The 26,999-nt window shown below is 38.9% G+C and overlaps 1 protein-coding gene across 1 annotated transcript in view; it reads left to right on the top strand.

The window, feature by feature from the left end:
* The window catches only part of col28a1b (collagen, type XXVIII, alpha 1b), a 35,020-nt gene extending 8,290 nt beyond the window's left edge, over positions 1 to 26,730 (top strand). The window contains exons 4-35 of the mRNA XM_041793787.1: positions 218 to 238; positions 2,530 to 2,589; positions 2,682 to 2,735; positions 2,811 to 2,855; positions 2,936 to 2,962; positions 3,058 to 3,102; positions 3,183 to 3,227; positions 6,207 to 6,260; positions 9,413 to 9,481; positions 9,799 to 9,867; positions 10,271 to 10,339; positions 11,245 to 11,313; positions 13,656 to 13,724; positions 14,046 to 14,114; positions 14,837 to 14,905; positions 15,527 to 15,598; positions 15,696 to 15,764; positions 15,907 to 15,978; positions 16,652 to 16,720; positions 16,801 to 16,869; positions 16,952 to 17,020; positions 17,123 to 17,191; positions 17,502 to 17,570; positions 19,102 to 19,170; positions 20,435 to 20,503; positions 20,654 to 20,734; positions 20,819 to 20,854; positions 22,750 to 22,786; positions 22,874 to 23,428; positions 23,543 to 23,727; positions 23,815 to 24,088; positions 26,162 to 26,730. Coding sequence (XP_041649721.1) covers positions 218 to 238; positions 2,530 to 2,589; positions 2,682 to 2,735; positions 2,811 to 2,855; positions 2,936 to 2,962; positions 3,058 to 3,102; positions 3,183 to 3,227; positions 6,207 to 6,260; positions 9,413 to 9,481; positions 9,799 to 9,867; positions 10,271 to 10,339; positions 11,245 to 11,313; positions 13,656 to 13,724; positions 14,046 to 14,114; positions 14,837 to 14,905; positions 15,527 to 15,598; positions 15,696 to 15,764; positions 15,907 to 15,978; positions 16,652 to 16,720; positions 16,801 to 16,869; positions 16,952 to 17,020; positions 17,123 to 17,191; positions 17,502 to 17,570; positions 19,102 to 19,170; positions 20,435 to 20,503; positions 20,654 to 20,734; positions 20,819 to 20,854; positions 22,750 to 22,786; positions 22,874 to 23,428; positions 23,543 to 23,727; positions 23,815 to 24,088; positions 26,162 to 26,334 — 2,871 coding nt within the window. The 3' untranslated portion in view covers positions 26,335 to 26,730. The remainder of the gene's footprint in view (positions 1 to 217; positions 239 to 2,529; positions 2,590 to 2,681; positions 2,736 to 2,810; positions 2,856 to 2,935; positions 2,963 to 3,057; positions 3,103 to 3,182; positions 3,228 to 6,206; positions 6,261 to 9,412; positions 9,482 to 9,798; positions 9,868 to 10,270; positions 10,340 to 11,244; positions 11,314 to 13,655; positions 13,725 to 14,045; positions 14,115 to 14,836; positions 14,906 to 15,526; positions 15,599 to 15,695; positions 15,765 to 15,906; positions 15,979 to 16,651; positions 16,721 to 16,800; positions 16,870 to 16,951; positions 17,021 to 17,122; positions 17,192 to 17,501; positions 17,571 to 19,101; positions 19,171 to 20,434; positions 20,504 to 20,653; positions 20,735 to 20,818; positions 20,855 to 22,749; positions 22,787 to 22,873; positions 23,429 to 23,542; positions 23,728 to 23,814; positions 24,089 to 26,161) is intronic.
* The last annotated feature ends 269 nt before the right edge of the window (positions 26,731 to 26,999 follow it).

Genomic DNA, 26,999 nt, shown 5'->3' with positions numbered 1-26,999 from the left:
CTGTCTGAGAGAGTGGCACTGCTTGTTCTGCTTTCCAGAAATATGTGATATTATACATTCATTCATTTGTGTCCTTACATAAAAAGATGTGCATTAAAATGAACAGCGTTTATATTTACCAATAATGCATCTTTTCTGTATTACTGCCATGGTGATTAACCTGTAACTAAATTTTCACCTTTAATATCATTTTTCCTTTTCTTTTCTTTTGTTCTAGAGTGCAGTGGCAGCTGAAGGGGTAAGTCTTGTAAAAAAAAATCCAGTTTTTAAGTTTTATTTAATCTAATAAAATTATAGACTGTTTATAAGAAATGAGCATGGATAGCCTGCAGGGGCTGAGAGGTGAGCCAACTAAGAAGAGCCTTAGACCTGCAGTTCATCTAAAAACCAGCAGGGAAGACTTCCTCCTGTGATTAATAAGGGGTCAGAAGTCCTATTCACACTGGCACAAAACTCCTGAAAATTTCATGAATTTAGCTCACAGTGCTGCACGGGCGTAAGCAAAAAGTGTAGTTTTACTCCCCTTTGTACTTCCCCTCCTCCACCCCTGGGTAGATTACCCTGAATTTTTTTTCAGAATTCTTCTGAGTTGTATGTGTGGAGAGGGATCGATAGTACAGTAGTCTATAAACCTTTTGCAGACATGTGATTAAGACATTGCTACAGTGGACAGTATTGGGCTACTATGTAGTTTGGTTGACAATTATTAATATTTGGGAGCCATAAAAGTAACACAAAGTAATAAAAAAGAATGGGCCTACATTGCACAGACGTAGGTGACTCTGTCAGGGGACATGGTTCACTCTGGGGGTGCTCACAAACAGAGAAACTTGCAAAGACCGGAGCAGAAAAGGTATTTACCTACAAACAATGGAATTACATGTGATGGACAGGCAGAATGTTGGGGTGTTTGGCTGCAGCATTATGGTCCTGGTGTTAATATCACACGACTAAATTCACTACAGGACAAATTTAAGTCCTTGCTGTTTGAGCCGTTGTACTGTGGCTCCTTGTTCTGGTGCCCTTGTCCTTCATTCTGTATTATGGCTTGTATTAATACCTGTGGATGTCTTCAACATTACTGTAGCTTCTTTTAATACATATTATTACATCATTACACTGTCCTGTTTGTTTCTGCATGGTCGCAGCAGCTGATCTCAGACATGTTTTGATGTGGCGCCGCCCTTGTCTCGACTATACCCTTTGTGGGCTTTGGGCTGTGTGGTTGGCACCAAGCTAGCACAGAAAAAATGTGAGAGTAGGCGGTAGTCTATCAGGAATCTGAAAAACTCTGCCCGGTGGAGGGTTTTTTTGGGTAAATGAAAGTGGAGTTCATTCACATGTCATCAGTTTCCTGGGCATACACAGCTGGTTGAAAATGAGTGAATTTGCACTTTAAGTGCTGACTGTGATCTTCTGATCTAGTTTGGAAGTTGAAGACCTTCTGACTTTACAGTGTCATTCAGTACTGATGTGACGACATACAGTTACCCAGTGTATCAAGCCTAGCTGTTGTTGCCAACTGCTGATTAGCCTGGTGTCTTGTTATGCATGGATAAAGGTTGGTGTTGCTGCAGAGTTTTACCTTGTTTTTGCATAGCTTGCAAACTGGCATGACTCATGATGTTTGAAGAAATCTGAAACAAATCACTAGCTTTGTTTTCTGTCTTCCTAGCAGCAGGTAAACTTTCTCATCCATATTACCAGCAGTTTGTTTTGATCTTTGGCATGCACTGCTTCATACCGTTTAGTGTCTGCTGCCACCTACTGGCTTTTGTGTTTACTGCTGTCACAGCATTTATGGCCATATTGATCCTGTAACAACTGAAAAGAAATAGTATCAGCAAGGAGCAAGTGAAGATATGTTGCCTTATCATTTTTTTTTTTGAATATAATGTGATGTTATGTTAGCTAGTTCCAGCACAGATGTTGAGGTTGGCAAATTGGCTATGTAGAAATGAAGGGCAAGGGACAACTAGTTCTGCAAACAGAAAATTCATCTAGAATCTAGTTTGGTCTGAACATTAAAGGCAGGTTATGAAGGCTGTGTCCTTTAAAGGGTGCTACCCCTGAATTGAGACACAGCTTTTCACAAAATGACCTTTATTCTCACATCATTATTTGCCAAAATAAAACAGTTTCAAAAGGACTTTAAATCCCCTTTAAAGCAGCACGGTGTTCATTTTGTAAAGTGCAGACCTGTTTGAGTAAGTAACGCGTCAAAGCAGTATATAATTTATGGTGCGGCTACAAATGGTTGACAAGTTGCTACTATTGCATCCTGAAGAAGGATTTGCATGGCATTGGGTCGTTCTCAAAGACACTAAACATTCAGCTATTGTCTTTTTATTTGGTCAGTTTTTAGGGACTCAGTCTCTTCTTCCAAAAACAACATAGCAAGGACCAAAATGCCAAACTTAAGATTACAAACTCTTAAATTATAAACTACTTGGTGACATCAATATGGCACCATCTCTGCAGTTCAGTAAATGGTTCAAATTATCACTGTCTTTGTATTTTCTCTCTTAGTGTCCACAGGCCCAAGTGTGTTTGTGTGAAAGAGGGGAGAGGGGCCCACCGGGGAGTCCAGTGAGTCTATACCAACAAAAATTATCTTTCCAAAACTTGCACAGCTTTATCTTCACTCTTAGCACCTAACAAAGAAGTGTCACTTATTTTAGGGTAGAAAAGGAGATGCAGGCTTCAGGGGGGCACCTGGTCTAAAAGGAGCAAGGGTAAGTCATTTCACAAAGACTGTTGTAGTGTCTGATTTCATGCTGCTCATTGTAAGCTGGTTTGTTTTTATAAAGGGGGAGCCTGGCTTGAATGGTCGACCTGGAAATGATGGGCCAGAGGTAAAAATAACTCTCTGTACCACTTCATCAGTAACTAATCAGACGAATTCAGACTTTGAAACTTTTTTGTTCATTTACAGGGTCGTCCAGGCTACAAGGGCAACAAGGTTGGTGATATTTAATGTCGGCAAAAAACAATAGTTGTTAATTTTTCATCGTATAGAATAAGTGGAGGTTGTAATAATTTTGTGTTTGTTTTTAGGGGGAGAGAGGAGACTGTGGCACTCCAGGAGAAAAGGGTGACATTGTACGAGAATTATCTAATGTACAATTAAAATTCAATACCACAGAATTTGTCCTTATAATGAACAAAGTTTTATTTCACAGGGACCCGAGGGACCTCTGGGACCACGAGGACCAAAAGGAGTACAGGTAAAGCATTTCTTTTACTTCAAACATTATAAATTTGAGTCAAGATTTGATCATTTTGTTACTGTAAGGAGAAGGGCTGCAAGCTAGGAATATTGTTATGGCCGGCCACCCATTATCAGGATTGCTTTACATTATTTCTAGCCGCATCTTTTATACAAAAATGTATTTTAAAAAATCTCATAAAAGAGGTAATTTTAAAAACGTAATGAGCAAAGCAAAACAATATATAACATCATGATATCAAATGTAATATCATAGGGTAAAATTGTAAAAAATGTAAAAAATAATAAAAGCCAAATGGTTATGTCTGCATGCCTGGGGTACAATGACCTTTAACCTTAAGGCAGATCAAAGTCTGACCTGTGGCCTCTTTCCTGCATGTTATTCCCCATCTGTCTCTCTACCTAGTTTCTGGGTCTATCCACTGTCCTGTCTGAAAAAAGGCATACAGCCCAAAGAGAAATGTTGAAATAGATAAGAAAAGAAATACCAAATAGCTTATCATCAAATTTTTGCATGGAACAAAACAATTAATACGATACGACACAACACGGCACAATACAACAGGATACAACGCAATACAACACAGGTTGTATACATTATTTATAATAATTAAGAATAAGAAAGAAAGAAAAGAAAATAATAAAATAAAGAAACTTTATGGCTAGTTGGAGCAAAATAAGATAAAAAATACTATTAAATATATGAAATACATCATACAAAAATGGTAGTTCATGGAAACAGTGTCTAAAAATTTAAATGAAATGCAAAATGATTATGAAATTGTACTCTATAAGATATGATGTGAGCAATACAGTTAAAGATGTAAACATTTTTAGAAAATGAAAAAAAAAAATCTAATTACCAAATTTTTGCATGAAGCAAAATGAAATATTGTACAACAGGATAAACTGCAGTAACTTCAGATATGATAGGGAGCTGTGACAAAGGTGTTAAATTATTTTCTAAATAATGCAGGGAAACAATAAATAATTTATGGCTTATTACCAAATCTTTGCCCAACAATAACAAAAAATTATTCCAACTGAATACAATCTGGTACAAAATGACAGGATATGATATGATATGATAGGTTACAGGATGGTACAACAGTACACCACAGGACACAACACAACGTGCATGTATACCATACAGTAAGATGCAGTACAATGCAATCCCATATATAAAAAATAGTACCAGTTCACAATGACATCAGTTTTAATTTTTTTGAAATTCTTTTTCAGATATTTGCAAACATATGGATCATAAACTCACAAACATGGTATATTGCTTTTCTCAGAAATATGTAGCATATCAAGTAGAGCTGAACAATTTAGAAAAATAATCTAATTGCAATTTTTTAACTCAATATTGCGATTGCAAATCCCTGTGCGATTATTTCTGAAGTTCCTCATCTATTTTCCTACAAAAACAAGCAATTATTTATTTGAAACTAACCAACACGATATTAGGTTAAACTTGGGCTGAACACTTTAAAAAAATATATCTAATTGTGATGATTTCAACTCATTTTTCAGATTGGATATGAACTGTTGTATTAAAGGGAATGAGCTTTTTCATGTAATTGTTATATTTAACAAGAAAATCATACAAAAATGAAGAAAAATAGGATTTTTTTTTGGTACACTATTCTAAAAATATGCCTATAGAATGTCTGCATGATATGGAATGCATAATGTCTCTGCTGCAAAAAAAAGTCTTGAATTAGTATTTTGAAACAAATTTCTGGTTAAAGAAATATTGCACCTTCTGCGATTTGAAAATTGCAGCATGTCATATTGTGATTTAGTCTAATTTGCGATTAATTGCCCAGCCCTCATATCAAGCAGTAAAAGCATATTATATTCTCTGATTCACTCTCAGTTAGCAGCAAACAAATTTTAACGAGAAGGACTTGTGCATTAAGACATCACCAGCCTGTTACCTTAAAATCTAAGGACTAAAAAACTGCTCATTGGAGGACAGAAAACATGAGCGTACCAGAGTAAACATATAAACAGAGCATGCTGATGTTGGCATGTAACTTGAAGTAATTTTGTTTAAGTACAGCAGTGGAGGTTGCAAACACGTCTGTGGATTCCCTCTATAAATAACATTAACAGCAAATCTTCACATCCTTAAAGGAATAGTAAAGATGTAAAATATTTAATTTTATTTATACATCACCATTCTGCTGTTAGCATTTGGTTTAGCATCTCCGTGCACTGGAAAAGCTTCACAGAGTTATACGTTTGGTCTTATGAAAATAACATTAATATGACATTAATATTCTTTATCGTTAAATTAAATAATAATTATGGATTTCCACCCTTCTTGCTTTATATTATTTATTATTAGATAATTCTTGATTTTCTTAATTGATATAATTTGATTTTTATAATCATTCCACACAGTCCTCTGCCTGTTGTTCATATTGACAGACATCACAACAGCTCATTCACTCTCCAATATGAAAAATGGAAGTGGAATTTGTCTTGTATTCATCTCTGCACTAATGGAATGTGAATATTGGATTATGGGTAATCCTGATACTAATGTGGCTGTCCGAAGCAGGGAATCCAGGCTTGCAGGATATTATTCTTTTGCAGGAACAGACTTTGTGAGGTGGGATTAGTGCAGCCCTGCACTACTCTTCCTCCTCTGCGCTACTGGCACAGTGTCAGTATAACCTTGTTATTTTTTTCAGCTTGGCATGAGAATTGAAGGACATGAAAGCCACGAATGTTGATTTTAATCTTGCTGTATTTTTCATTCAGTGGTGAGTCAGTCGTGTTTGGTCATGCTACATATGGTCTCATGGATGGGCAGTGTTCTGCTTCACTGGTGCAACTTTTAGTCGCAAATCTCTCCAGTTATTTGGGTAAAAATAATAAACCCTGTTCAGTGTGAAGGAAATAGATAAAAGAAAATGTATGCATTGCATTTTGATGTGTTTATGATTTCAAATTTGTTTTTCAGGGAGCTTTAGGACTACCAGGAGACATGGGTCCCGAGGGCCCAACGGGACCAAAAGTAAGTCTCTTCAACACCTTTACAGTCAATGTGATCAGGGAATTAAATTCTGCTTTTTAGGGATACATTTCTAATAACAGCAGAAATGGTTTTCCAGTTGGCATGTTTAAAATTTTATTGCATGTAAGGAAAATCCCAAATTACCATTTTATTCAATATGTTTAGTTTTGGAAACTCCTTGTAAGTATGTTAGCCATAAAATGTTGAATTTGTCCTTTTTGTTTAACTGGTAATCCACATTAAAGACAGAGAAACTCTGATGGATTATATCCTGATAATCAACAACAACAACAACAACAAAAAAAAACAACATTTTTTACAATTGCTCCAAAATTGAGCGTCTTTTTTTCCATAGGGAAGCAGCTCCAAAGCTCTTAAACTCTTTCTAACACCAAATTTGAGATGTTGCAGAACTTTTGATGAAAAATGAGGCGACATAAAAACTGACCTTTGAAAATGTGCGCCTCAGGCTAATAAGATGCTGATTCCTCCATCACCACGGAGCTGTTCTTCAGCTTTTTAACAAAGATCTCTTTATACACAGGAAATATGATGTGATTTATTTCACAGTGAGAAGTTCAGAGATGAATCAAGAGAGTTTCATGCCAAGAAGGCGGGGATGGCCTTTGTTTCCCAGATACCATAGAAGTTAAAGCAAGGCTCAATATGAACATATAACTGAATTATATATAAGGTATGATGTGGTTGGTTTTATTTTAACATTATTGTGTTTCTTTTCTGGGATGTGCCTGTCTATTTAAATGGTTTTAAATGAACTGTTTCTAAATTCATATAAAAATAGAGATGCGCTGCTCAGCCCCACCCACCTTTACCATTATCTTCTTCTTTTTAAAAGAAGACTGTTTGATGAAAGTGCTACTCCATATAGCAGGGGTCAACAACTACATTTGTCCAAGGGTCAGCTTTTTTCCTAAACAGGCACTTTGGGGGCACAACTTTCAAATAAACTAAATAATTTTTTAAGCAGTCTAATTAACATATTTTTGTATGTTTATTTTTACTTTATTTAAAATGTATGAAATTTTTAGGCTCCATCAGGGAGATCAGTCCTTATATGGCAGCTAGCCACAAGGAGGCGACGGAGATATTTTAGCTGAATATTTCTGTGGCTGTTATGTTGTCTATGCTGTGTAGTGATAAATGAAAAACCCAAGCAGGAAAATTGCACTCCCAAAACACTTAAAGCCAAAAGTTTCCATAGAAAGCCACAGTTTTTATCAAGAATAAACTAATAAATACATGTCTCTGGACTCTGGGAATACAAAGCACTGGTGTAGCTCTTTGTATAATTTTGCAAATATGTTTTGAAGAGTTGCAGCTGCCAAGGAATAAAAAAAAGCCTATAAATATACATGTTTTAATGGGAAAGATTTGGATATAGTTTTACTATATTTCAGTTTTACATTTATATGTTCATATTTGCAACCAAGTTTTACTTTTTCAAGTTCCAAAGCAGTTCATGTAGCATGTTTATGTTTTTTATTGTAATGAATAGTTTTTTTTTTAATTTGGATTTGATGATATTTGTGTATTTTTAGGCCCAATATGATAATAAAGTAGGATAAAGTGAAAAAATAATTATCAGATCATATAGAGGAAGTTGTGCTGAAAAAAGATACCAAACATGGGTATGTTAAAACTTTTTTATGGAGTATATAAAGGCAAAATCAAAAGTGCTCTAACACGGCCAAAATAGGTTCAGACCTCTAAGGGTTAACATGCATTAAATTTACTAATAATGGCTTACAGGTAGATTTCTGAATAATGGATGAAACATAAAGTCATTCCTGAATAGTTTTAATCCCATTAATTTTTGAGTTGTTTCAGTAGCTGTAGGGCAGTGTTCATCAACTTGCAGCCTAGGGGCCACATCAGGCCCCCATATCTTCCCATCCAGCCCCCAGAACATGATCAAATTCAAAATATGTGCAAAGGAAAAATTTGAGGAGGAAAAATGTTGTGGTATTTTTGGATTTTTTGTAATTATTATTTTAATTAAAAACAAATTTCAATAAACTCCCTGCAGCTATTAAAATGTGGTTATTTGGGGAGATATTTATGCTAAAATCAAAGAAATCCTGAAGAAAGTCTGAACACAGCTATTCTTGAATGTGCATGACTGTGTTCTGCTGTTCTCAACCACCTCCAGGTACAGTAGGGGTCCCCACTCTATGACACCTTTATTTTGGGGGTCAAGGATGAAAAGTTTGAGAGCCCCTGCAGTACACAGAGCATACAGAGACATTCTGACATACAAAAAATGAGAGTTAATAGTCTTTATAGCATAGATTTTTCCCGCTATTCTTCTCCTTTAAGAGATTGATTTTAAAAGAAAAGGTTGGAGGATGTAAAGGAAAAAAGATGGCTCCCTTTGTGCCTATGCAAATAAAGTACACGATCATACACTAGGTGGGTGCATTCAGCCAAGCTTCTCATTTGACTTCACATTTGTAAAACTTGCATCCATATACTGCAGGGGTCATCAACTCCATTTTCACAAGGGTCAGCTTTTTCTTGACGGACACTGTTGGGGCGGATATTGAAATAAACTGAAATAAAATAAATATTTTCATCTAATTTAAATATTCTTGTAAAAAAAATTCTACCCAAATTAATGGAACTTTAATTCTTTAACAATGAGATGAGTCCCTGTTGCCTTTACTGCAGCCAGCCACAAGAGGGCCATTGAGATATTTTAGCACCATATTTCTGTAGCCCTATGATGTCTATCACGGAGTTTGATGCTAATGTGCTGTGTCGTGACTGGCCAAAAATACATGCAGGAAACAGATCTGTGAAGATTTTCAGAGGAGAGAAATTGCACTCTCAGGGAGGCTTATGTGGAAATTTCCTGTGAAAAACTGCAACTTTAATCAAGATAACAATAATAAGTATGTGTTTATCCTGCCAAATTACAGAAATACTAGTGTGCTTTTGGTCTGAATAGCCACTGAAGGTTTTCTCTAGTTTTCTACCTTTTTATTGCTATTTATCATTTACTACTCTGATAATTCCTGCATTCCTTTATCACATTTTGCGTGATGTAACCATTTTAATCTTATTTACCTCTATGTGGAACTTTTTGTTTTATGGCCCATGAGGTTTCTTATCTTTATTTCTTCTTTCTACAGGGTGACAGGGGGCCCATTGGGGTCCCTGGACCACCAGGGGACATCGGTATTGGATTCCCAGGGGCTAAGGTAGCTTAATTCAATTAAACTGTGCACCAGTTTTCTCTAAAATCAAATGAATGTTTGAACTTCTTCTCAAAACGGTGAGGACAGATTTATAGTTCTCTTTTTACAACAGTTTTAGGTGAGTCCTGAAAGTTTGCTTGATTAAAATCAGTTAAACTTAAGAGTTATTGAACCTTTTGGACAGAAAAGATTTTTTAACTCCTTGTTATATCTGAAAGTGAGCTATCAAGAAACACACTGAAAGGTCCAGGCATAAAATATACATGATTTTAAAAATTAAGAATGGTTGAAATGTGTTGACTGGTGTGTGATCCTCACAGGGTGAAAAGGGTATTCAGGGAAGACCAGGTCCCACAGGTCCAGTTGGGATAGGAGAACCAGGACTACCAGTGAGTATTAAACAATTATAAATAGTGTTAGATGTTTAACTAAGACTTCTTCAATGAGGAAAGGCAAATTCAGCTTTGTATGGTTGATGCATTTTAGGAGGCTGGGAGTTGAAAACAGACTGCTGAGTAAGCACCTAGAGGAGCTAAATCACATGTGTTTGATTCTTTTTCACTTCCATCTGATTTTCTTATTGTTATTCTCAACAGATTGGCCAAGCTGTCAAACATGAGCATGCGCTGTGATTTGAATTTATGAGCCATTTTCTAACCCCTGCTGCCACCTGGAGTACTAATACTGCAGCCTCTGCTCCCCACCTGTACAGCTTCCTCTTAACTTTTGTTCATCTGAACGTACTAAACATGTGAAGATAATCATTTAATGTTCTTGGTTCAATAATTCAAGGGCCCTCCGGGTCCACAAGGAGTACAAGGAAGCCCCGGACCACCAGGAGAGGGCTTCTCAGGGCCAAAGGTGGGTTCACTTTTAAACTATTTGCTGACCAAAAGAGTGAGTCAAAAGTTATTAAAAATACAGAATAACTTAATTTTGATCTTTGCAGCAACACAAATGTGTGTGTGGGTTTCATGATGAGCAAAATCAACCTAATGCCAGTCTGACTTTTTCGGTGTCACTCTTACAAAAAGTGAAGTGTTAATGAGTCAGAGCAGTCCTATCCAATCATGCAGCACTGAAATTATAAATTCAAACCTGGAAAAGGCCACAGTCAGTACTTCATGTACATTCCTTCAAATGCATTTAATTTCTCTTCTTTCACTTATAATTAAGGTCTTGTATTTGTGTCTGGAATTGTTCTGCACATGTGTCCATGAAGTCTATTGGCAGAGTGAGAAGTTTCTTGTAGCTTAAGCTATAAATGTTAGCATAAGTATGACAGACAGACAGTGAAGGGGGGCTGCTGGATGCTTTCCAAAAAGCAAAGAGAAATTTAATATGATTTATAATCATAAATTTTGTATATTATTGTAAAAACTATTGTTAAAAAGAGTTTAATTAAAAAAAAAAACATAGTTATCAAATTGTAATTGTGCTCAAATGTAAGTAAAAGTTATTAAAAACAACCTAAAATGCAAGTTTTATACATGATGCTTTGCTGCTCTGCTTCTTTTGGCGATCACAAGCTGAAAAGTTTAGGAACCCCTTCCTTACAGGACCCAACCTTCTGGATATACAGTAACTACTGAACTGATGTAATAGACATTGCACACTGCAGGTGCACAAATGAACAGGCTGATGCATATGTATTAAAACTACAAAACATGTTTGTGTATAACACAATTTGTAATTTTGAGCTTAACATCCTAGATGTAATGTATTGGGAACTGCTCTGATGTCTACATTTCCTGATTTTCTTAAAGGGTGATCGGGGATTCCAGGGTCCAAGGGGAAGTCGTGGACTTCCTGGTGCTGGAGCTAAAGGGGACAAGGTAAAAAAATTTAAACCTATTCGTCCAAAAGCAGGAAAAATGGGATGCATAACCAGGATAACCACTTAAATCTTAAGCAGTTAATCAGGAAAGGGGAAAACCAAAGCAAAAACTAATAAAGTGGTTCTTAATAACGCTTAGAGAAGGGGAAACTAAACCACTGCTGCCACACAGCCGACTAGAAACATAAATTCTTTAGGAGACCGAGAAAACTATCATCAAGTAAAACGCAAAGGTAAAAAAGAAACAAAAAGGCTGGGTAATGGCTTCCAGCACCAGCTCCAGCAATTTATTTTTGCATATATATACAATTCACTGAGGGCCAAATTGGATAAGGGATTCTGCACATGCTCAAAGGCTGTAGAGCAGGCACTGTGAGGCTGGGGGCTTTGACCCTAACTCAGTGAGCATAAATGTGAAGCATATCAGAAGTTGTTTTTGCTTCTTTAGCTAGAGCAGTGGTTTTCAAACTTTTTTGTTTGCTAAAGGCACACCTAAGCTCAAGTCAAGATTTCAGGGCACACCATATTCATACAAATGCAAAATTGCTGCTGAAACAAGGTCTGCATATAGACTACATTTAAGCATTGAACAAATTAATATACACTATATTGCCAAAAGTATTCGCTCACCTGCCTTGACTCGCATATGTTAAGTGATATCCCATTCTTAATCCATAGGGTTTAATATGACGTCGGTCCACAGTTTGCAGCTATAACAGCTTCTACTTTTCTGGGAAGGCTTTCCACAAGGTTTAGGAGTGTGTTTATGGGAATTTCTGACCGTTCTTCCAGAAGCACATTTGTGAGGTCACACACTGATGTTGGACGAGAAGGCCTGGCTCTCAGTCTCCGCTCTAAATCATCCCAAAGGTGTTCTGTTGGGTTGAGGTCAGGACTCTGTGCAGGCCAGTCAAGTTCATCCACACCAAACTCTCTCATCCATGTCTTTATGGACCTTGCTTTGTGCACTGGTGCACAGTCATGTTGGAACAGGAAGGGGCCATCCCCAAACTGTTCCCACAAAGTTGGGAGCATGGAATTGTCCAAAATCTCTTGGTATACTGAAGCATTCAGAGTTCCTTTCACTGGAACTAAGGGCCCAAGCCCAGCTCCATACCCCATGCCATAATCCCACCTCCACCAAACTTTACACTCGGCACAATGCAGTCAGACAAGTACCGTTCTCCCGGCAACCGCCAAACCCAGACCAGTCCATCAGATTGCCAGATGGAGAAGCGTGATTGATCACTTCAGAGAACACGTCTCCACTGCTCTAGAGTCCAGTGGCAGCATGCTTAACACCACTAAATCTGATGCTTTGCATTGCACTTGGTGATATATTGCTTGGATGCAGCTGCTCGGCCATGGAAACCCATTCCATGAAGCTCTCTAAACACTGTTCTTGAGTTAATCTGAAGGCCACATGAAGTTTGGAGGTTTGTAACAATTGACTGCAGAAAGTTGGCGACCTCTGTGCACTATGCGCCTCAGCATCCGCTGACCCCACTCAGTCACTTTACATGGCCTACCACTTTGTGGCTGAGTTGCTGCTGTTCCCAATCGCTTCCACTTTGTTATAATACCACTGAGAGTTGGCTGTGGAATATTTAGGAGAGAGGAAATTTCACCACTAGACTTGTTGCACAGGTGGCGTCCTATCACAGTACCACGCTGGAATTCACTGAGCTCCTGAGATCGACCCATTCTTTCACAAATGTTTGTAGAAACAGCCTGCATGCCTAGGTGCTTGATTTTATACACCTGTGGCCATGGAAGTGATTGGAACACCTGATTTCAATTATTTGGATGGGTGAGTGAATACTTTTGGCAGTATAGTGTATGTGGTTTTCATTTTTTTTGCCCAAGACACACTTAAGATCAAGTCAAAATATAAAGCACATCATATTCCCATCCATGCAAAATAACCTCTGTAACACATGACAGTGTCTTTTGTAGTTACTAAATTGTATTAACATCATATGATTGTACAGATTCCCAAAGCACACCTAGACTTGCCTAGAGTGTGCCATGCCACACCTTTTGATAACCACTGAGCTAGAGGGAAAGCGTGCATCACATTTGTACCAAAAGTAGAGCATGGGCCGTTTGCTGCTTGCTAACTTGTTGGCAAGCAGCAAACTGGAACTAGGTCCCATATTCATTAGCCAAAAGGGGGCCCAGCTACCCACCATAGTAGAATCAGTCATATTTTTGTCAATAAATACATTTCCCCAGTGCCTGTATACTTGGACAAGGATGGAAGTCCTGTTAAATCTAATATAGCTGTAACTGCAGCTTGACTCAGCCGTATATGTAAATATAATGAAAATCTCTTTACAGGGAACTCCAGGGCCACCTGGGATTCCAGGTCCAGTTGGGTCTCCTGGGTTAGGATTTCAAGGAGAAAAGGTAAATCCTCAACCTAAATCCTGACTGTTAGAAGAATGCAGAAATCATATGTTTGCTTTTTCTGTGAGAGCCCAAATCAAAGGTCATAGGTCAAAGTCATTTAGCTGCATGTTCATCCCATGATTTTGAGCGCAAAATTTCAAGAACGCTTTGGGGAGTTTCCTGGAATAAATGCAGTGTACCATTATTATAAAATGATGAAGTACTTTGAACTAAATGAAACTCTTTGCTTTTTACAGTGCAGCTGTAAATAAGGAAACATGCAGTCCACCACTATTAGACATCTGGGCATTGTTCAGATCTTATTTGTCTGTCTTACAGGGTGATCAAGGACCAGCTGGACCTCCAGGCCCCAGAGGAGCTCCAGGTATCGTCATAACTGGACCAAAGGTAAGAAAGACCAGAGTGCTGAAATGATACTAATTGTGACTGACAGTCAGTTAGTTCTCAGTCTGATGACATTTGAATTGCTTTGCATATTTTATCACAGAAACACTCCATCAAAAGCTGGTCTGTCAGTCAGACGCCTTTTTGAATCTTTGTACCTCTCAATCATAACAACAACATGGCAGCTGCTACTGGTGGATATTTTCATCTTTATCTGAGACATGTTTATTTTGAATGTAATTCTAGTTCATTTTTTATATCTTGGATTTGACTTAAAATATTTTGGCATCTCCATTTACAATCTAAGCTCTGATTTTTATGTTTCACTTCAGAGCTTTAAGTTTAATGTGACATTTCAGTATCAAATAAACTCATTTCAGTCCTGTTTGCACCACATTCAACCATAACCACTTGATCTTTTGCACTGATGTGGAATTTACTATCACATACTAAGGCGGTAACCTCTTATGCAAGGTTTCATCTGACTACAAAATAAATATCTCAAGAATTTTCAGAGGGATTTTCTTCAAACTTTGCACCAATGTCTATTCTGACTATTGGATGCAGTAGTCAGAATAGACATTTGCATTGTTTTTAGATTCTGGTCATTGTATTAGATTTGTTAATAAAACTAAATTAAGACTATCAATGTTAAACTGGCTCTTATTAACAGTCGCATTATTTCTATAAGTGGTTTCACTTAAGCTCATATTGTTGTTTTTCAGGGTGATCCGGGACTCCCAGGTGATCTTGGACCACCAGGTGAGAGAGGAGTGGGACAACCTGGACCCAAAGTAAGTCCTATAAATATCACTGCAGTAGTCACTTATCAATCAGTGTGGTATGTTTTCTCCACTGAGACCTAAAGTTCATCTTAACTAGGAGAGCATCGAGTCCAAAATAACCGAAATATTGTCACAGAAGTGATGTTTTCTCTTCGTTTGATCAGTCAGTGAAAAGTGTTTATCTTAACCGAGTGTGTGTCTCAGTGCTGTCTCTAGTGTCTTATGAGATGATAACTAAAGCCTCATCTAAATCCATCCATACATCTTCCTCATATCTGAGGCTGAGTCGCTGTGACAGCAGGCTGAGCAAGTCACCCTAGACACCCCCCTCCCCAGCAGCACTTTCCTACTCCTTCTGAGGAACCTGAGGTGTTCCCAGGCCCGACAGGCTATAGAATCCCTCTAGCGCATTCTGGGTCTTCCCTCCAAAAAGGAGGCGCCCTGGAGAGATCCTGATCAGATCCCCAAACCACCTCAACTAACTCCTGATGTAAAGGAGCAGCGGCTCTACTCTTAGTTCTCTCCGGGTGTCTGAACTCCTTACCCTATCTCTAAGGTTGAGTTTAGCCACCCTTCAGAGATTTTTAGTCTGAATCCTGCCGATGCTCTCATGTTGTTCTCCTTTCTCAGGGCGACCCCGGCTCAGAGGGGTTGATAGGGATACCAGGTCAGCCAGGGGAGGATGGAGCCCCTGGACCAAAGGTAACTTTAGGATTTACAAGACTCTCTGAATGAATGAAAATATCTGCAGTATTTGTCACCACTCTGCAGCCTCATTGAATCTTCCAATTTAATGCAGGGTGACATGGGGTTACCGGGACTTAGGGGACCTGATGGGGCTCCTGGTAAAGGCGTACCTGGAGCAAAGGTAACAAAGTATCTGTGTTTTTTACTCTACTGTGTACTGAATACACTGAAAGTTTCATTATAAATAGTAATACACTTTAAATCCATCACACTTAGTTGGAGGAGTATACCACATGAGATTCAGATTTGTGGTTATTTTGCAGGGGGACAGAGGGGACAGGGGAACAAGAGGCCCCCCAGGTGCAGTTGGTCCAGTGGGGCCAATGGGGCCGAAGGTAAGTACATGATAAACAGATTCATTCAACATGAAATACCTGTTGTAAGGTGGTGTCTTGTGTGCACAAGATTTTTAGAATAAGTTTTGGACTTCATAAGCTCTGTTAGAATTACGGAAAAATGGCTGACTTACTGTTGGAAATTCACCATGAAAATAAGAGGCTTTTTTTGTGTATCTTTGTAAGCTGGTAAAAAATGTAATCTTTCAAGGTGAAATGGCCTTGAGGAGCTGCATTTTAAGCTTGGTTTAGGTGGCGCTAGCGAGTCAATTCCCATCATCCATCTCAAAAACCAATAAGGTACCAATTTTTTCACCAGGCCCCATGCATGTGCTAGGTTTAAAGACTTTTCAGATATGTTTAGGCCTTCAAATAAAAAAAAAAAAATCACAGAATAAAATAATTAATAATCCTTACAATCTTTATATGGTCCTCTACACCAGCAGTGCTCAAAGGTTACAGATAATTATCTTGTAGGAGCAAATTTTTATCTTATGCACAAGGTCTAATTTTTTTTTTTTTCTTTTTACATGTTGGTACCTCAGGGGCTCGATGATATTAGAAGTCCTTCATGAAAGAATTTATTCTGAAACACTTTAAGAGCAGAGCAGATGTTCAAGTCCTACCTCGTTGCCTTGTCTTCCTTTAACCTGAGGTGTTTCTTCTCTTTCAGGGGGAACTAGGAATAATTGGCCCCCCAGGACTCCCTGGACCACCAGGGCGGGGAATTGTAGGTGCCAAGGTAAGACAAACCTGCAAACAAACAGAGGATGTATTTGATTTTATGGAAGTATCTATGTAATATTTATTGGGTTGTTTTAGGGAGAACCAGGCCCACGGGGTGCACCTGGAGCTTTGGGAGAGCCAGGGATTGGTTTAACTGGACCCAAGGTGAAATCAGCTCAAGTTTAGTCTTCACTGATTGGGTATCATTTATTTAAAATGATAAAAGAGAAGTGTTTTTCGTTTATAGGGAGACCGAGGGTCACCTGGGCCTCCTGGATCACCTGGACTGAAAGGTGAAGGTTACTCAGGTCCTCCAGTGAGTATCAACCTACACCACAGCCTCCTTTATCATGAAACTCTTCTTTATGAACACATTCAGCTTCTGTTATGTGGTTAAAAAAGTCTCACTGTGTCTCAGGGTCTTCCAGGCCCTCCTGGGCTGCAAGGAGAGGCTGGAGCTGATGGTTCTGGTTTACCTGGACCAAAGGTAAAAGTTAATCCACGGAAAACACAGAATTATGTACTACATTTACATGCAGCTGGGTTAGGCAATTTAATCCAACTGCTGTAATCGTCCAATTAAAGGAAAGTTGCCTCAAATTGATTTTTGGCATCCTTAGTTTTGCTCAGGTCATGGTTTATCTGCTGTATGTGGTCTGGCATCACTAGCCAAACACGCCCATTTTTCTACTGTCTCTCTTCCAGATTCCTGATTCTTTCCACTGTTCTGTCTCTCAGAAAGCCCCCCAAACATCTTATAAATTGTCCTATAACTCATAAATTGTTTTCTTTTGCAGGGAGACCGAGGCCTGCCTGGACCACCTGGACCTGCTGGGTCACCAGGGATCGGCCCAATGGGTCCAAAGGTAATCTGTCTTTTCCATCACAATGTTTAGCTACTGTTTAAGAAAGGCTAAGTTCCTCCTTTGACACCCATTTTAAATGGCGTTTGGTTCATGCCGAATTTTAATCAGAGTAGGGTCTGTTTCCTGTGACTGTAGTTGTGTACCCTTTCGTGTGTTGTGCAATGAACCTGGCTCCAGCAAGCCAGCAAGGCAAACATCATGGTGAGCCTAAATTACTCTATAAACACTTGATATCATCACAAAAGTTTTAGATATTGGTTTTGAAGATTCTTACATTTATATCACATGGATAGAGTTTACTTCCACCAAGAAAATTAACTAATTTTAAAGTATTTTAGTGTAGCGTGTTACAACTCAACTTACCACAAGGACAGCATGGTGAAGACTAGCAACACAAAGAGTTGACTGCTCTAGTCTTCAGGGGCACCAGCAGAGGGTGCTCATGTTACACAAGGAACAAAGTCTCGGTGTAAACTTATAAGAACACATTTAAAACAGCATTTGCACAATCAAAGTTGCAAATAAATGCAAATTTAGTCCAATGATGGCAAGTGGAACGTACACAATGTAACAAATATGTCCATTCTGAGAGTTAAAATTTTGCAAGCTTTACTTTGTGCTGTTTAGTAGACTTGTTTAGTAGAATGTATGCTATGTTATTGTAAAAGGCTTTATAGTATTGTACTGAAGGTTCCTACCATAGGATTGATGTTGTTTAGCAGTGATCATCAACTGATGGTCCAGGGGCCACATCGGGCCTGGCACAGCTTCTTATCTGGCCCCCAGAAGATGATCAAAATCAGAAAATGTGCAGAGGCAAATATGATGTGGCATTTAGGGTATGTTAATTTAAAAAATACCTATAGACTTTAAAACATTGGCTTAATTTTTGATCCATTTTACTGAGATCCATCGATCAGTCATTATTGGAGAATATGATGCATGATAAACACATACTCACTGGTCTCTTCTTGACTGAAGCTGCCGTTTTCCACCTCAATTTTGCACTTCAGGCACTTTCAGATATTAATTTTTCCTGCCAGAGAGCCACAACAATATACTGGTTTCCTGTCCATTTTTCCCACCAATCACAAAACAGCATTTTAGCATCGAACCTAGTAATGGACAACATGTTTGCCCCAGAAATATGTAGCCAAAATAACACAATCACCCCCTAGTGGCAGTTGCAATTTAGGCAATTGGGACTGATGTCTCTGCCAAAGGCAATTAATTATTTACATTTTTGAAGAAAAAAATAATTAAAGAATAATATGTTAATTAGAACAAAATATTTTTTTTTTAATTCTTTTTTTGTGACGTCTGACCCCTCCAGCGTCTTCCAAGGAAAAGCTGGCCCATGTACAAATGTAGTTGTTGACCCCTGATGTATAGTGTATAGTATTATGTGTTTTTCTGCATATTTACACTCTTGCTGATAGGCTGGCTTATTAATTTTATACATTTATAAAATAAAAAAAACATTTACATTAATGTTGGTGTACATTAATTTCTATTCTTCTTTTCCCTTCAGGGTTCAGTTGGTAAAGAGGGCCCACCTGGTCCACAGGGCTTACCTGGAGAGGGAATCCAAGGACAAAAGGTATCACTGTCAGCATCATACAGACAAAAAAGGCATAAAAGATAAAACAGTAAAACGATAAAGGACATGAGACATGTGAAAAATGGGACCCAGTAATTCATTTTTGTCCTCTCTGGGGTGGGGTAGAGTCTCCTAAGTTTGTTTGTAAACCTTTTTAATTTATCAGACTAGAGGAAATCTAGGCCTTTCCAGTACGTTATCATTTGTTAAGATGTGTCATTCAAAACAGGAATTCTGCTGTTTTAAAATAGCTGACAACTCTACAGCCAGATTTCAGGGTAAAATAGAGGTTAGTTAAAGAGTTCAAATCTATCTTTGTCATGAAAATAGTTTATTATATTTCAGATCAAGGAATATGTTACCGATCACCTGCATGGTCAACGTTGGCACTAATGCTGTGTTCCATTTATTTTACCTTGGGAGTCAGATGTCTGAGCCAGGAGTGACATCACACCTGAGCAGACCATGTTTTCGTTACTATGCAGGGTGCAAAGTTCCTCCAATTTTCTGAGTTGGAATTCTGGTATTTGAAAATTGCAAGATTAACTTGAACACACCATAACTTAAGGTCTTTGCACACCAGGTCTGTTATTTTTCAGATTCTTAATCCAATAAAAAGCATCATGTACTCAAACCTTGCACACAGAGTTTGGTAGTATGTATGAGGCAAAATGGATTCATACTGCAACAAATGAAGCAGTAAAGATATTTTTGCACTTATGAGTCCCTGTTGTATCAAGTTGGAGAGATAGAGTGCAGCTTTCAATTTTAGTCTCAATCTTGGCCTTTGACTTTTAATCATGATAGCTGATATCCTCATAATATATGACTAAAGCATGGTGTTTAAAGTGAAATTTCCATGCAAGGAGAGAGAGAGAAGGGGAGCTGCAGCTGCTGCTTTGAAAAGCCAATCATTCATTTTATCCATTTAGACCAAAAGCCTCCTAAAAACACCCTCTAAAACTGAAGTTTTGTTTGAAAGCCTCCCCAGACACACACAAGTGTATTCTGAAAGACTGTACAAAATTTCAACATTCACTGAAATCTTTCTTTTGCTGCCTCAGTAGTAGGAAGAGACAAGAAATAAAACCTAGACTCTGAACTTTCAGATAAGAAAAGAGTGAAAAGTGTGTTCAGATGACTTTCAGGTGGCTAGTTCTTTGGAAAAGCAGTGTTAAAGCAGATGAGGATTAGTTTAAGTGGTTTAATATTTAGTAAAGCAATGAGCCAGTAGTCCTTGATATTGACTGTTATCTATTTTCAGGGAGAGCCAGGGTTTCAGGGGATCTCGGGCCCCAGAGGTCCTCCAGGACAAGGTCTGCAAGGGGACAAGGTAACGACATCATGTCAGCAGTGAGGACAGTTATCTTCTACCTAAACAACATAACTGGCACAACACCTGTGAAGATGAGGCTACCTCTTTCTTTATCAGGTGTGCTCTGAAATCTGAGCTGATAAGACAACTGTTTGTCTCCTCTCTCAGGGTGAACGAGGCTTCAGAGGTGATAAGGGCACAAAGGGGGACAGAGGAGAACCAGGAGAGGCTGGAGCTTCTGGACCTTTGGTACTGGATCATGTTATACAAGTGATTCATGAGCCCCAAAGCAATTTCATAACTGCCAATAACTGCCAATGTCTTAAATCACAGGGTAGAGTGGGACAAAAGGGAGAGCCTGGACTCACAGTAAGTAAAGTGGAACAGCCGAAACACTGAACATCATAACTGTTTCCTGGTTTTGTATTGCAGTTGGCTTGAAAAATCACTATGACATACAGAAGACTGACAAGACAAACTGGTGTCAAACCAAATTTCCTTGATGAGATTAACTACCAAAAATGAGATTAGCTATCAAAATGAAGCATAATTTTTTCATTAATTTCAGTGGAAACAGGCTGTACTTACCAGTGAATCATTCAGTTGTAGAGATACACTGCTAAGTAAAGTTGCGATGACCCCATAACCTGAGTAAATACAAGACGCAGTTACATGTAAAACCTACATGTAAAAAAAGTAAACCTAATACCTGGTTGTTCCATCCTTGATGGTAACAACTGCTATAAGCATTTACAGTAACTGGCAACGAGTATTTCACATCACTGTGGAGGAATTTTGGCCCACTCTTCTTTGCAGAATAGTTTTAATTCAGCCACATTGGAGGATTTTCCAGCATGAACCTCCTGTTTAAGGTCATGCCAAAGCATCTTAGCCCGGACGTTGACTTGGACACTCCAAAACCTTCCCAAGACATTGGGAGGTTGACTTGCTGGTGTGTTTCGGGTCATTGTCCTGCTTAATAATCCAAGTGTGCTTGAGCTTGAAGTCACAAACTGATGGCTGGACACTCTCCTTCAGGATTTTCTGACAGAGAGCAGAATTCATCAATCACAGCAAGTGGTCCAGGTCCTGAAGTAGCAAAGCAGCCCCAGACCATCACATTGCCACCACCATGTTTGACTGTTGGCATGTTGTCTTTTTTATGAAATGCTGTTGCAGCTGTAACAGGACATCCACCCTCCAAAAAGTCATGCTTTTGTCCAGTCAGTCCACAGCATATTTTTCCAAAAGTCCTAGGGCTTATCAAGAAGTTTTAGGCAAATGTTAGACGAACCTCTATGTTGTTTTTGTCAGCAGTAGTTGTGGTATTAGAGCTCTCCCATGGATGCCATTTTTGCTCAGTCTCTTTCTTATTGTTGAATCATGAACATGGAGCTTACCTGAGTCATTTTAGGCCTGCAGGTCTTTGGATGTTGTTCTGGGTTCTTCTGTGACCTCCTGGATGAGTTGTGGATATGCTCTTGGAGTAAATTTGGTTGGCCAGTCACTCCTGGGAAGGTTTGCCACTGTTTCAAGTTTTCTCCATTTGTGGATAATGGCTCTGACTGTGGCTCGCTCAAGTCCCAAAGCCTTACAAATGGCTTTGAAAACCTTTCCTGACTGGTGTCAATGACTTTGCTTCTTATCTGTCCTTGAATTTCTTTAGATGGTGACATGATGTGTTGCTTTTGAGATCTTTTTCGCCTACTTGACTTTGTCAGACAAGTTCTTTTAAAGGGGTTTGTTGTTTCAACAGATCTGGCTGTAATCAGGCCTGGGTGTGGATCATTAAATTGTACTTGGCTTTCCAAAGAATTTGGTTGATCACAGTTAACTCATGATTTAGGGGGGCAATTACTTTGTCACATAGGGCCATGTAGATTTGGAAGGCTTTTTCCCCTTAATAAATAAAATCATCATTAAAAAACTGGATTTTTTATGATCTCAGGTTAACCTTTTCTAGTATGAATATTTGATGATTTCAGACTTTCACAAGGGTCCTCAGTATCACTCATCACCTTCAGTGCTGCATCAGAGAACAAAATAAATCTCCATGATTGTAATTTCATAGCTCTTTTTGAGTGTATAAAGGCTTTTTTCCCGGAAACCCTTTGAATGGTTGAAAGAACTTCTATGAAAAGAGATAAAAATCATTGTCAGAGTGGTTTGGATCATCTAACCTGGATTGAAAATTAAAGCTGAAAGCAAGAATTGTCAGACAGTAACGATCAGGTATAAAAGCGTCTAACTTTCCTTTCTTACAGAGGGAAGAAATCATCAAAATTGTCAGATCCATTTGCAGTAAGTGTTCATAATCTCAGTCTTACTTTCAACTTTGTTCCTCTCTCATGACTATAAGCTCACTTTGCCGTGTGCTCTGTTCTCCAGGCTGTGGAGTGACTTGCCGTCAAACCCCCTTGGAGCTGGTCTTTGTGATCGACAGCTCAGAGAGCGTCGGCCCCGACAACTTCGACGTCATCAAAGACTTTGTGAACGTCCTGATCGACCGCTCCTCGGTCAGCCGGGATGCCACTCGAGTGGGCGTGGTCCTCTACAGCCACATCAACACTGTGGTAGTCAGCCTCAGGCAGGAAGCGACGCGTGATGAGATCAAGTCTGCTGTGCGTTCAATGACCTACATGGGAGAGGGGACGTTCACGGGCAGTGCCATCTATCAGGCCAACCAGGTGTTCAGAGCAGCACGGGCAGGTGTGAGGAAGATGGCTATCATCATCACAGATGGGCAGGCAGACAAGAGAGACGTGGTGGGTCTGGAGAGTGCAGTGGCCGAGGCTCACAGGAGTAATGTGGAGATGTTTGTGATCGGGGTGGTGAACAAAAGTGATGCGCTGTATGGAGAGTTCAAGAAGGAGATCAACCTGATGGCCTCAGACCCTGACAGTGAACATGTTTACCTAGTAGACGATTTCAGAACGCTCACAGGTGAGTCTAGCTGCAGGGGCCCTACATAAAAAACCTGGAAAACAACACGTGCAAACTGGAGCAGAAAAATCTACAAAAAATATGCACATGTAATTACTTTTTGTGGTCTTGCAGCTCTGGAGAAGAAACTCTTGAGTCATATCTGTGAGGATGGAGAGAGGCGTTTGTTCAGCTCCGTCCCAATCTCCAGGCTGCCTCCAGGAATCCCTGAAGCCTCAAGCAACGTTCGAGAACCCCCATACAGGACAGATACGGACACACCAAGCTTTACAGGAGACTTCAGGAGACTTCACACAGGCGTGAGAACTTATCTCCCATTTAACTCATTATACTGACCTGAATGTACAAAGATATAGGAAACTGGATGGTTTTGTGCTCTGTTTCAGCCCGGTCCTCCAGCTCCACAGCCCAACAGAGAGCCCATCGCTCCCCAAAGACCAAAGACTGACGACAGATCCTCCTCAGAGACTCAGAGGTTTCCATTCTTCGACTGGGAGCCCTTCAGACCTGTGACAGAGTTTGACATGAAAGATCCCAACCATCACGTGGCGATGACAGGAGCTATTGGGCCGGCAGGTCCCACTCTGAGGGCTCTACCAACACCAGCACCATCACCCCCTCCATCTCCTCCACAGCAGCCTTCGGACTCCCAGAGATCAGGTAACTGTTTAGAGTTTGTACAGGGTCTCACTTTTACCAGCATCCTTGAACTGCCATGAAAACCGTTTTAGCTGTTCCAAAGTGAGTGTCAATAATAAGAATAACAAGCCAAGGTGGAAGTGGGTTTAAAGCAAGGCTGCAGAACTGATTCAAGGCTGAGCAAACAATAATAGAGCAAAAGGAGAGAGGGGGAACCTTGCATCTTAAATATGATGCCAAATTTGAAGCATGTTTGTCATATGATTGGCTTATGCATGTGAGGTGTAAAATCAGCATGCTTAAGTTGAGACATTGCTTCATTCATAATAAGTGGTAGTACAGTAATCAATGAGTCTCAAACCCTGCATGAAGGCTTCACATGAACGAAGTGAAGCAAAATCATTAACAATTTATAGAGCAGAACCAAATAAGTAAAGCAGGCAAACTTTGTCACAACTGCATCACTTAACTCTTTGCATAAAATTATGACAAATGTAATATATATTTTTTTAATTATGTAAGGGTCTGTGCAGGCAAGATAATTGGCATGTCTCAGACCTGGCTCATGTCCCACCCTTTGGGAATTACAGCTTAAAAGCAGAGGTCATCAACTTATTTGCACAAAGGCTAGATTTTTCTTAACAGAAGCTGTAGGGTTCAGATGTTAAAATTAACAACAATACAATCAATATGGTAGTCTGGTTAACATATTCTTGCAAAAGCAATATTTTCTTCAAAAATGAATGGAACTTTTAGCCTTCTCACGAGTACCGATCACCTCTACTGCAGCCAGCCACAGGGGGCGATTGAAATATTTTAGCTGCATATTTCTGGATCTCTCATGATGTCCATTACTGAGTTTGATACTAATATGCTATGTCGTGACTGGGCAAAAACATATGTAGGAAACAGATCTTCAGTGTAGACTCTCAGAAAGGAAAATTGCACCCTCAAAGAGACTTGCATGGATAATTGATAGGAAAAACCACAGCTTTAATTAAGTTAGGACTGTCAAGTATACATTTACCATGCCAACTTAAAAAAACAAAACAAAAAAGAACTTTCTTTGCATGCTTCTTGTTTGATAAGGTTGAAGGTGTAATTCAAGCAGTAGGAAAAAGTTAATTAATGGCTTGAGGGGGAGCAAATGGCCTAGTGCCAGGGTTGTGCCCCATGTTCGCAGGTGGCAAAGGGTCAAGTCTGAGGCTACTTTCCTGCATGTGTTTTGCCCACCCCCTCATTCCTGTTTCTTATTCTGCCTACAGTCCTTCTCTATCAAAAAAGGCCAAAAATATATCTTTAAAAAAATTGCATGCTACATTTGAGCTTTCTTAAATTTTCTGAATTTAATAATCTTCCAATGGCCGAATGGGAAGCTGCGGGGGGGCCTGATGTGGCCCCCTGCTTTAACCTTTAGAGGTCCACTGGCTATTTTGCACTGGCTATATAAACCACTCAGAAAATGTTAACCATGCTCACATTTGGTATTATTTTTTTCTGTACTACCTCAACTTTAGAAAAATATATATGTTTTGAAGTTTTACTTACTGTGTTAGTTATAGCAGTGGTTCTCAACTGGTGGGTCAGGCCCTAAAAGTGGGTCGCAAAGCTCCTTCCAGTGGGTTGTGAAAGGGTGCCAGGAAAAAAAATGTGGCAAAAAGTCTTTTAAAGTGTTCAGACATACAGTACATCCATACATTTTTATCAAGTTTCCTTTGATAAAATTGGTTTCCCTGAGATAGAGGAAATTCCTTGAGAAATTACCAAATTCCCATGCTCTCTGAGGTAAATTCAGTAAAACAATATATATATATATGCATACATGTCTTTCTGTAATGATAAAAACTACTTTTTACATCAGATTCAAATGATCATATTTCCTGTTTTACTTGGCCAATTGACATCAAACAAAAAAACGGAAAGAAGCTTAAAAATCACACTTTCCACACTGATTGCAATGCAAAATGTCTTTTTCATACTATCATGTGACAAAAATTGTGGACCCCTAAGAGTTAAAGATTGAAAATGGCATCTTGGAAACAAAGATGTCTTGCTTCAACTTGACTCCACTTAGTTGTTCTGCCTTTTTCAAAGCAGAGCGCTGCAGCCACGTGCTGGATCCGGGTCCTTGTCGAGACTACGTGGTGAAGTGGTACTACGATGCTGTAGCTAACTCCTGCGCTCAGTTCTGGTTTGGAGGCTGCTCTGGAAACAGCAACCAGTTTGAGACGGAGAAGAGCTGCAGAGACACCTGCGTCAGAGCCTAACAGACATGCACCTGTAGTGTCATACATCATAAACATCATACATTATCAACAATAAAACAACTTGATGCAACCACTTCAATACTATAGAATTACATGTGTAGGTACTCTGATATGGATACAACAGCATAATGTCATTAAATAGGTACGATTCAATCAAAGCAGCTTTAAATGGTGCTGAAGATTTGAAGTTTCTCCGTAGCTAAGTACTATTAAATATGTTTTTGCCTGTTGGCTTGAAGGATTTGTGTATTAATTGTGTCAAAGAAGCAGTAAAAACATTTCTGTGATGTTACTTACTCACTGCTGGAGAATTCTTTATAACCACTAACCTCTATTCAGTAAAAAGTAACCTTTTGTATTGTGTAAAAATGCAATAATGTATTTTTCTACATAATGTCCTGAGTTTTTTATGTGTATGTTTTTTAAACTGTAAATGTCATTTAATAAAAGTATTAAATAAATAAGACAAATCAGTTTGTGCTTTGGAGGTTGACTGGCCTTATTGTAGTCGCTTTAGACTAAAAGAGCTGTTGTAATTGAAATCTACTGAAAGTTTTTACATCTGCATCCTTTATTCTTCACTTAACATGTTCAGCAGTGCCAAATAAAATAACAAAAACCCAATAAGAATCAGATCTTCTGTTTTTGAAGTTAGGATGATTCAA

This window comes from Cheilinus undulatus, linkage group 8 (assembly GCF_018320785.1).
Source record: "Cheilinus undulatus linkage group 8, ASM1832078v1, whole genome shotgun sequence".
In the NCBI taxonomy this organism is placed as follows: Eukaryota; Metazoa; Chordata; class Actinopteri; order Labriformes; family Labridae; genus Cheilinus; species Cheilinus undulatus.
The sequence above is the reverse complement of the archived record's forward strand: the minus strand, read 5'-3'. Positions and strand labels throughout refer to the sequence as shown.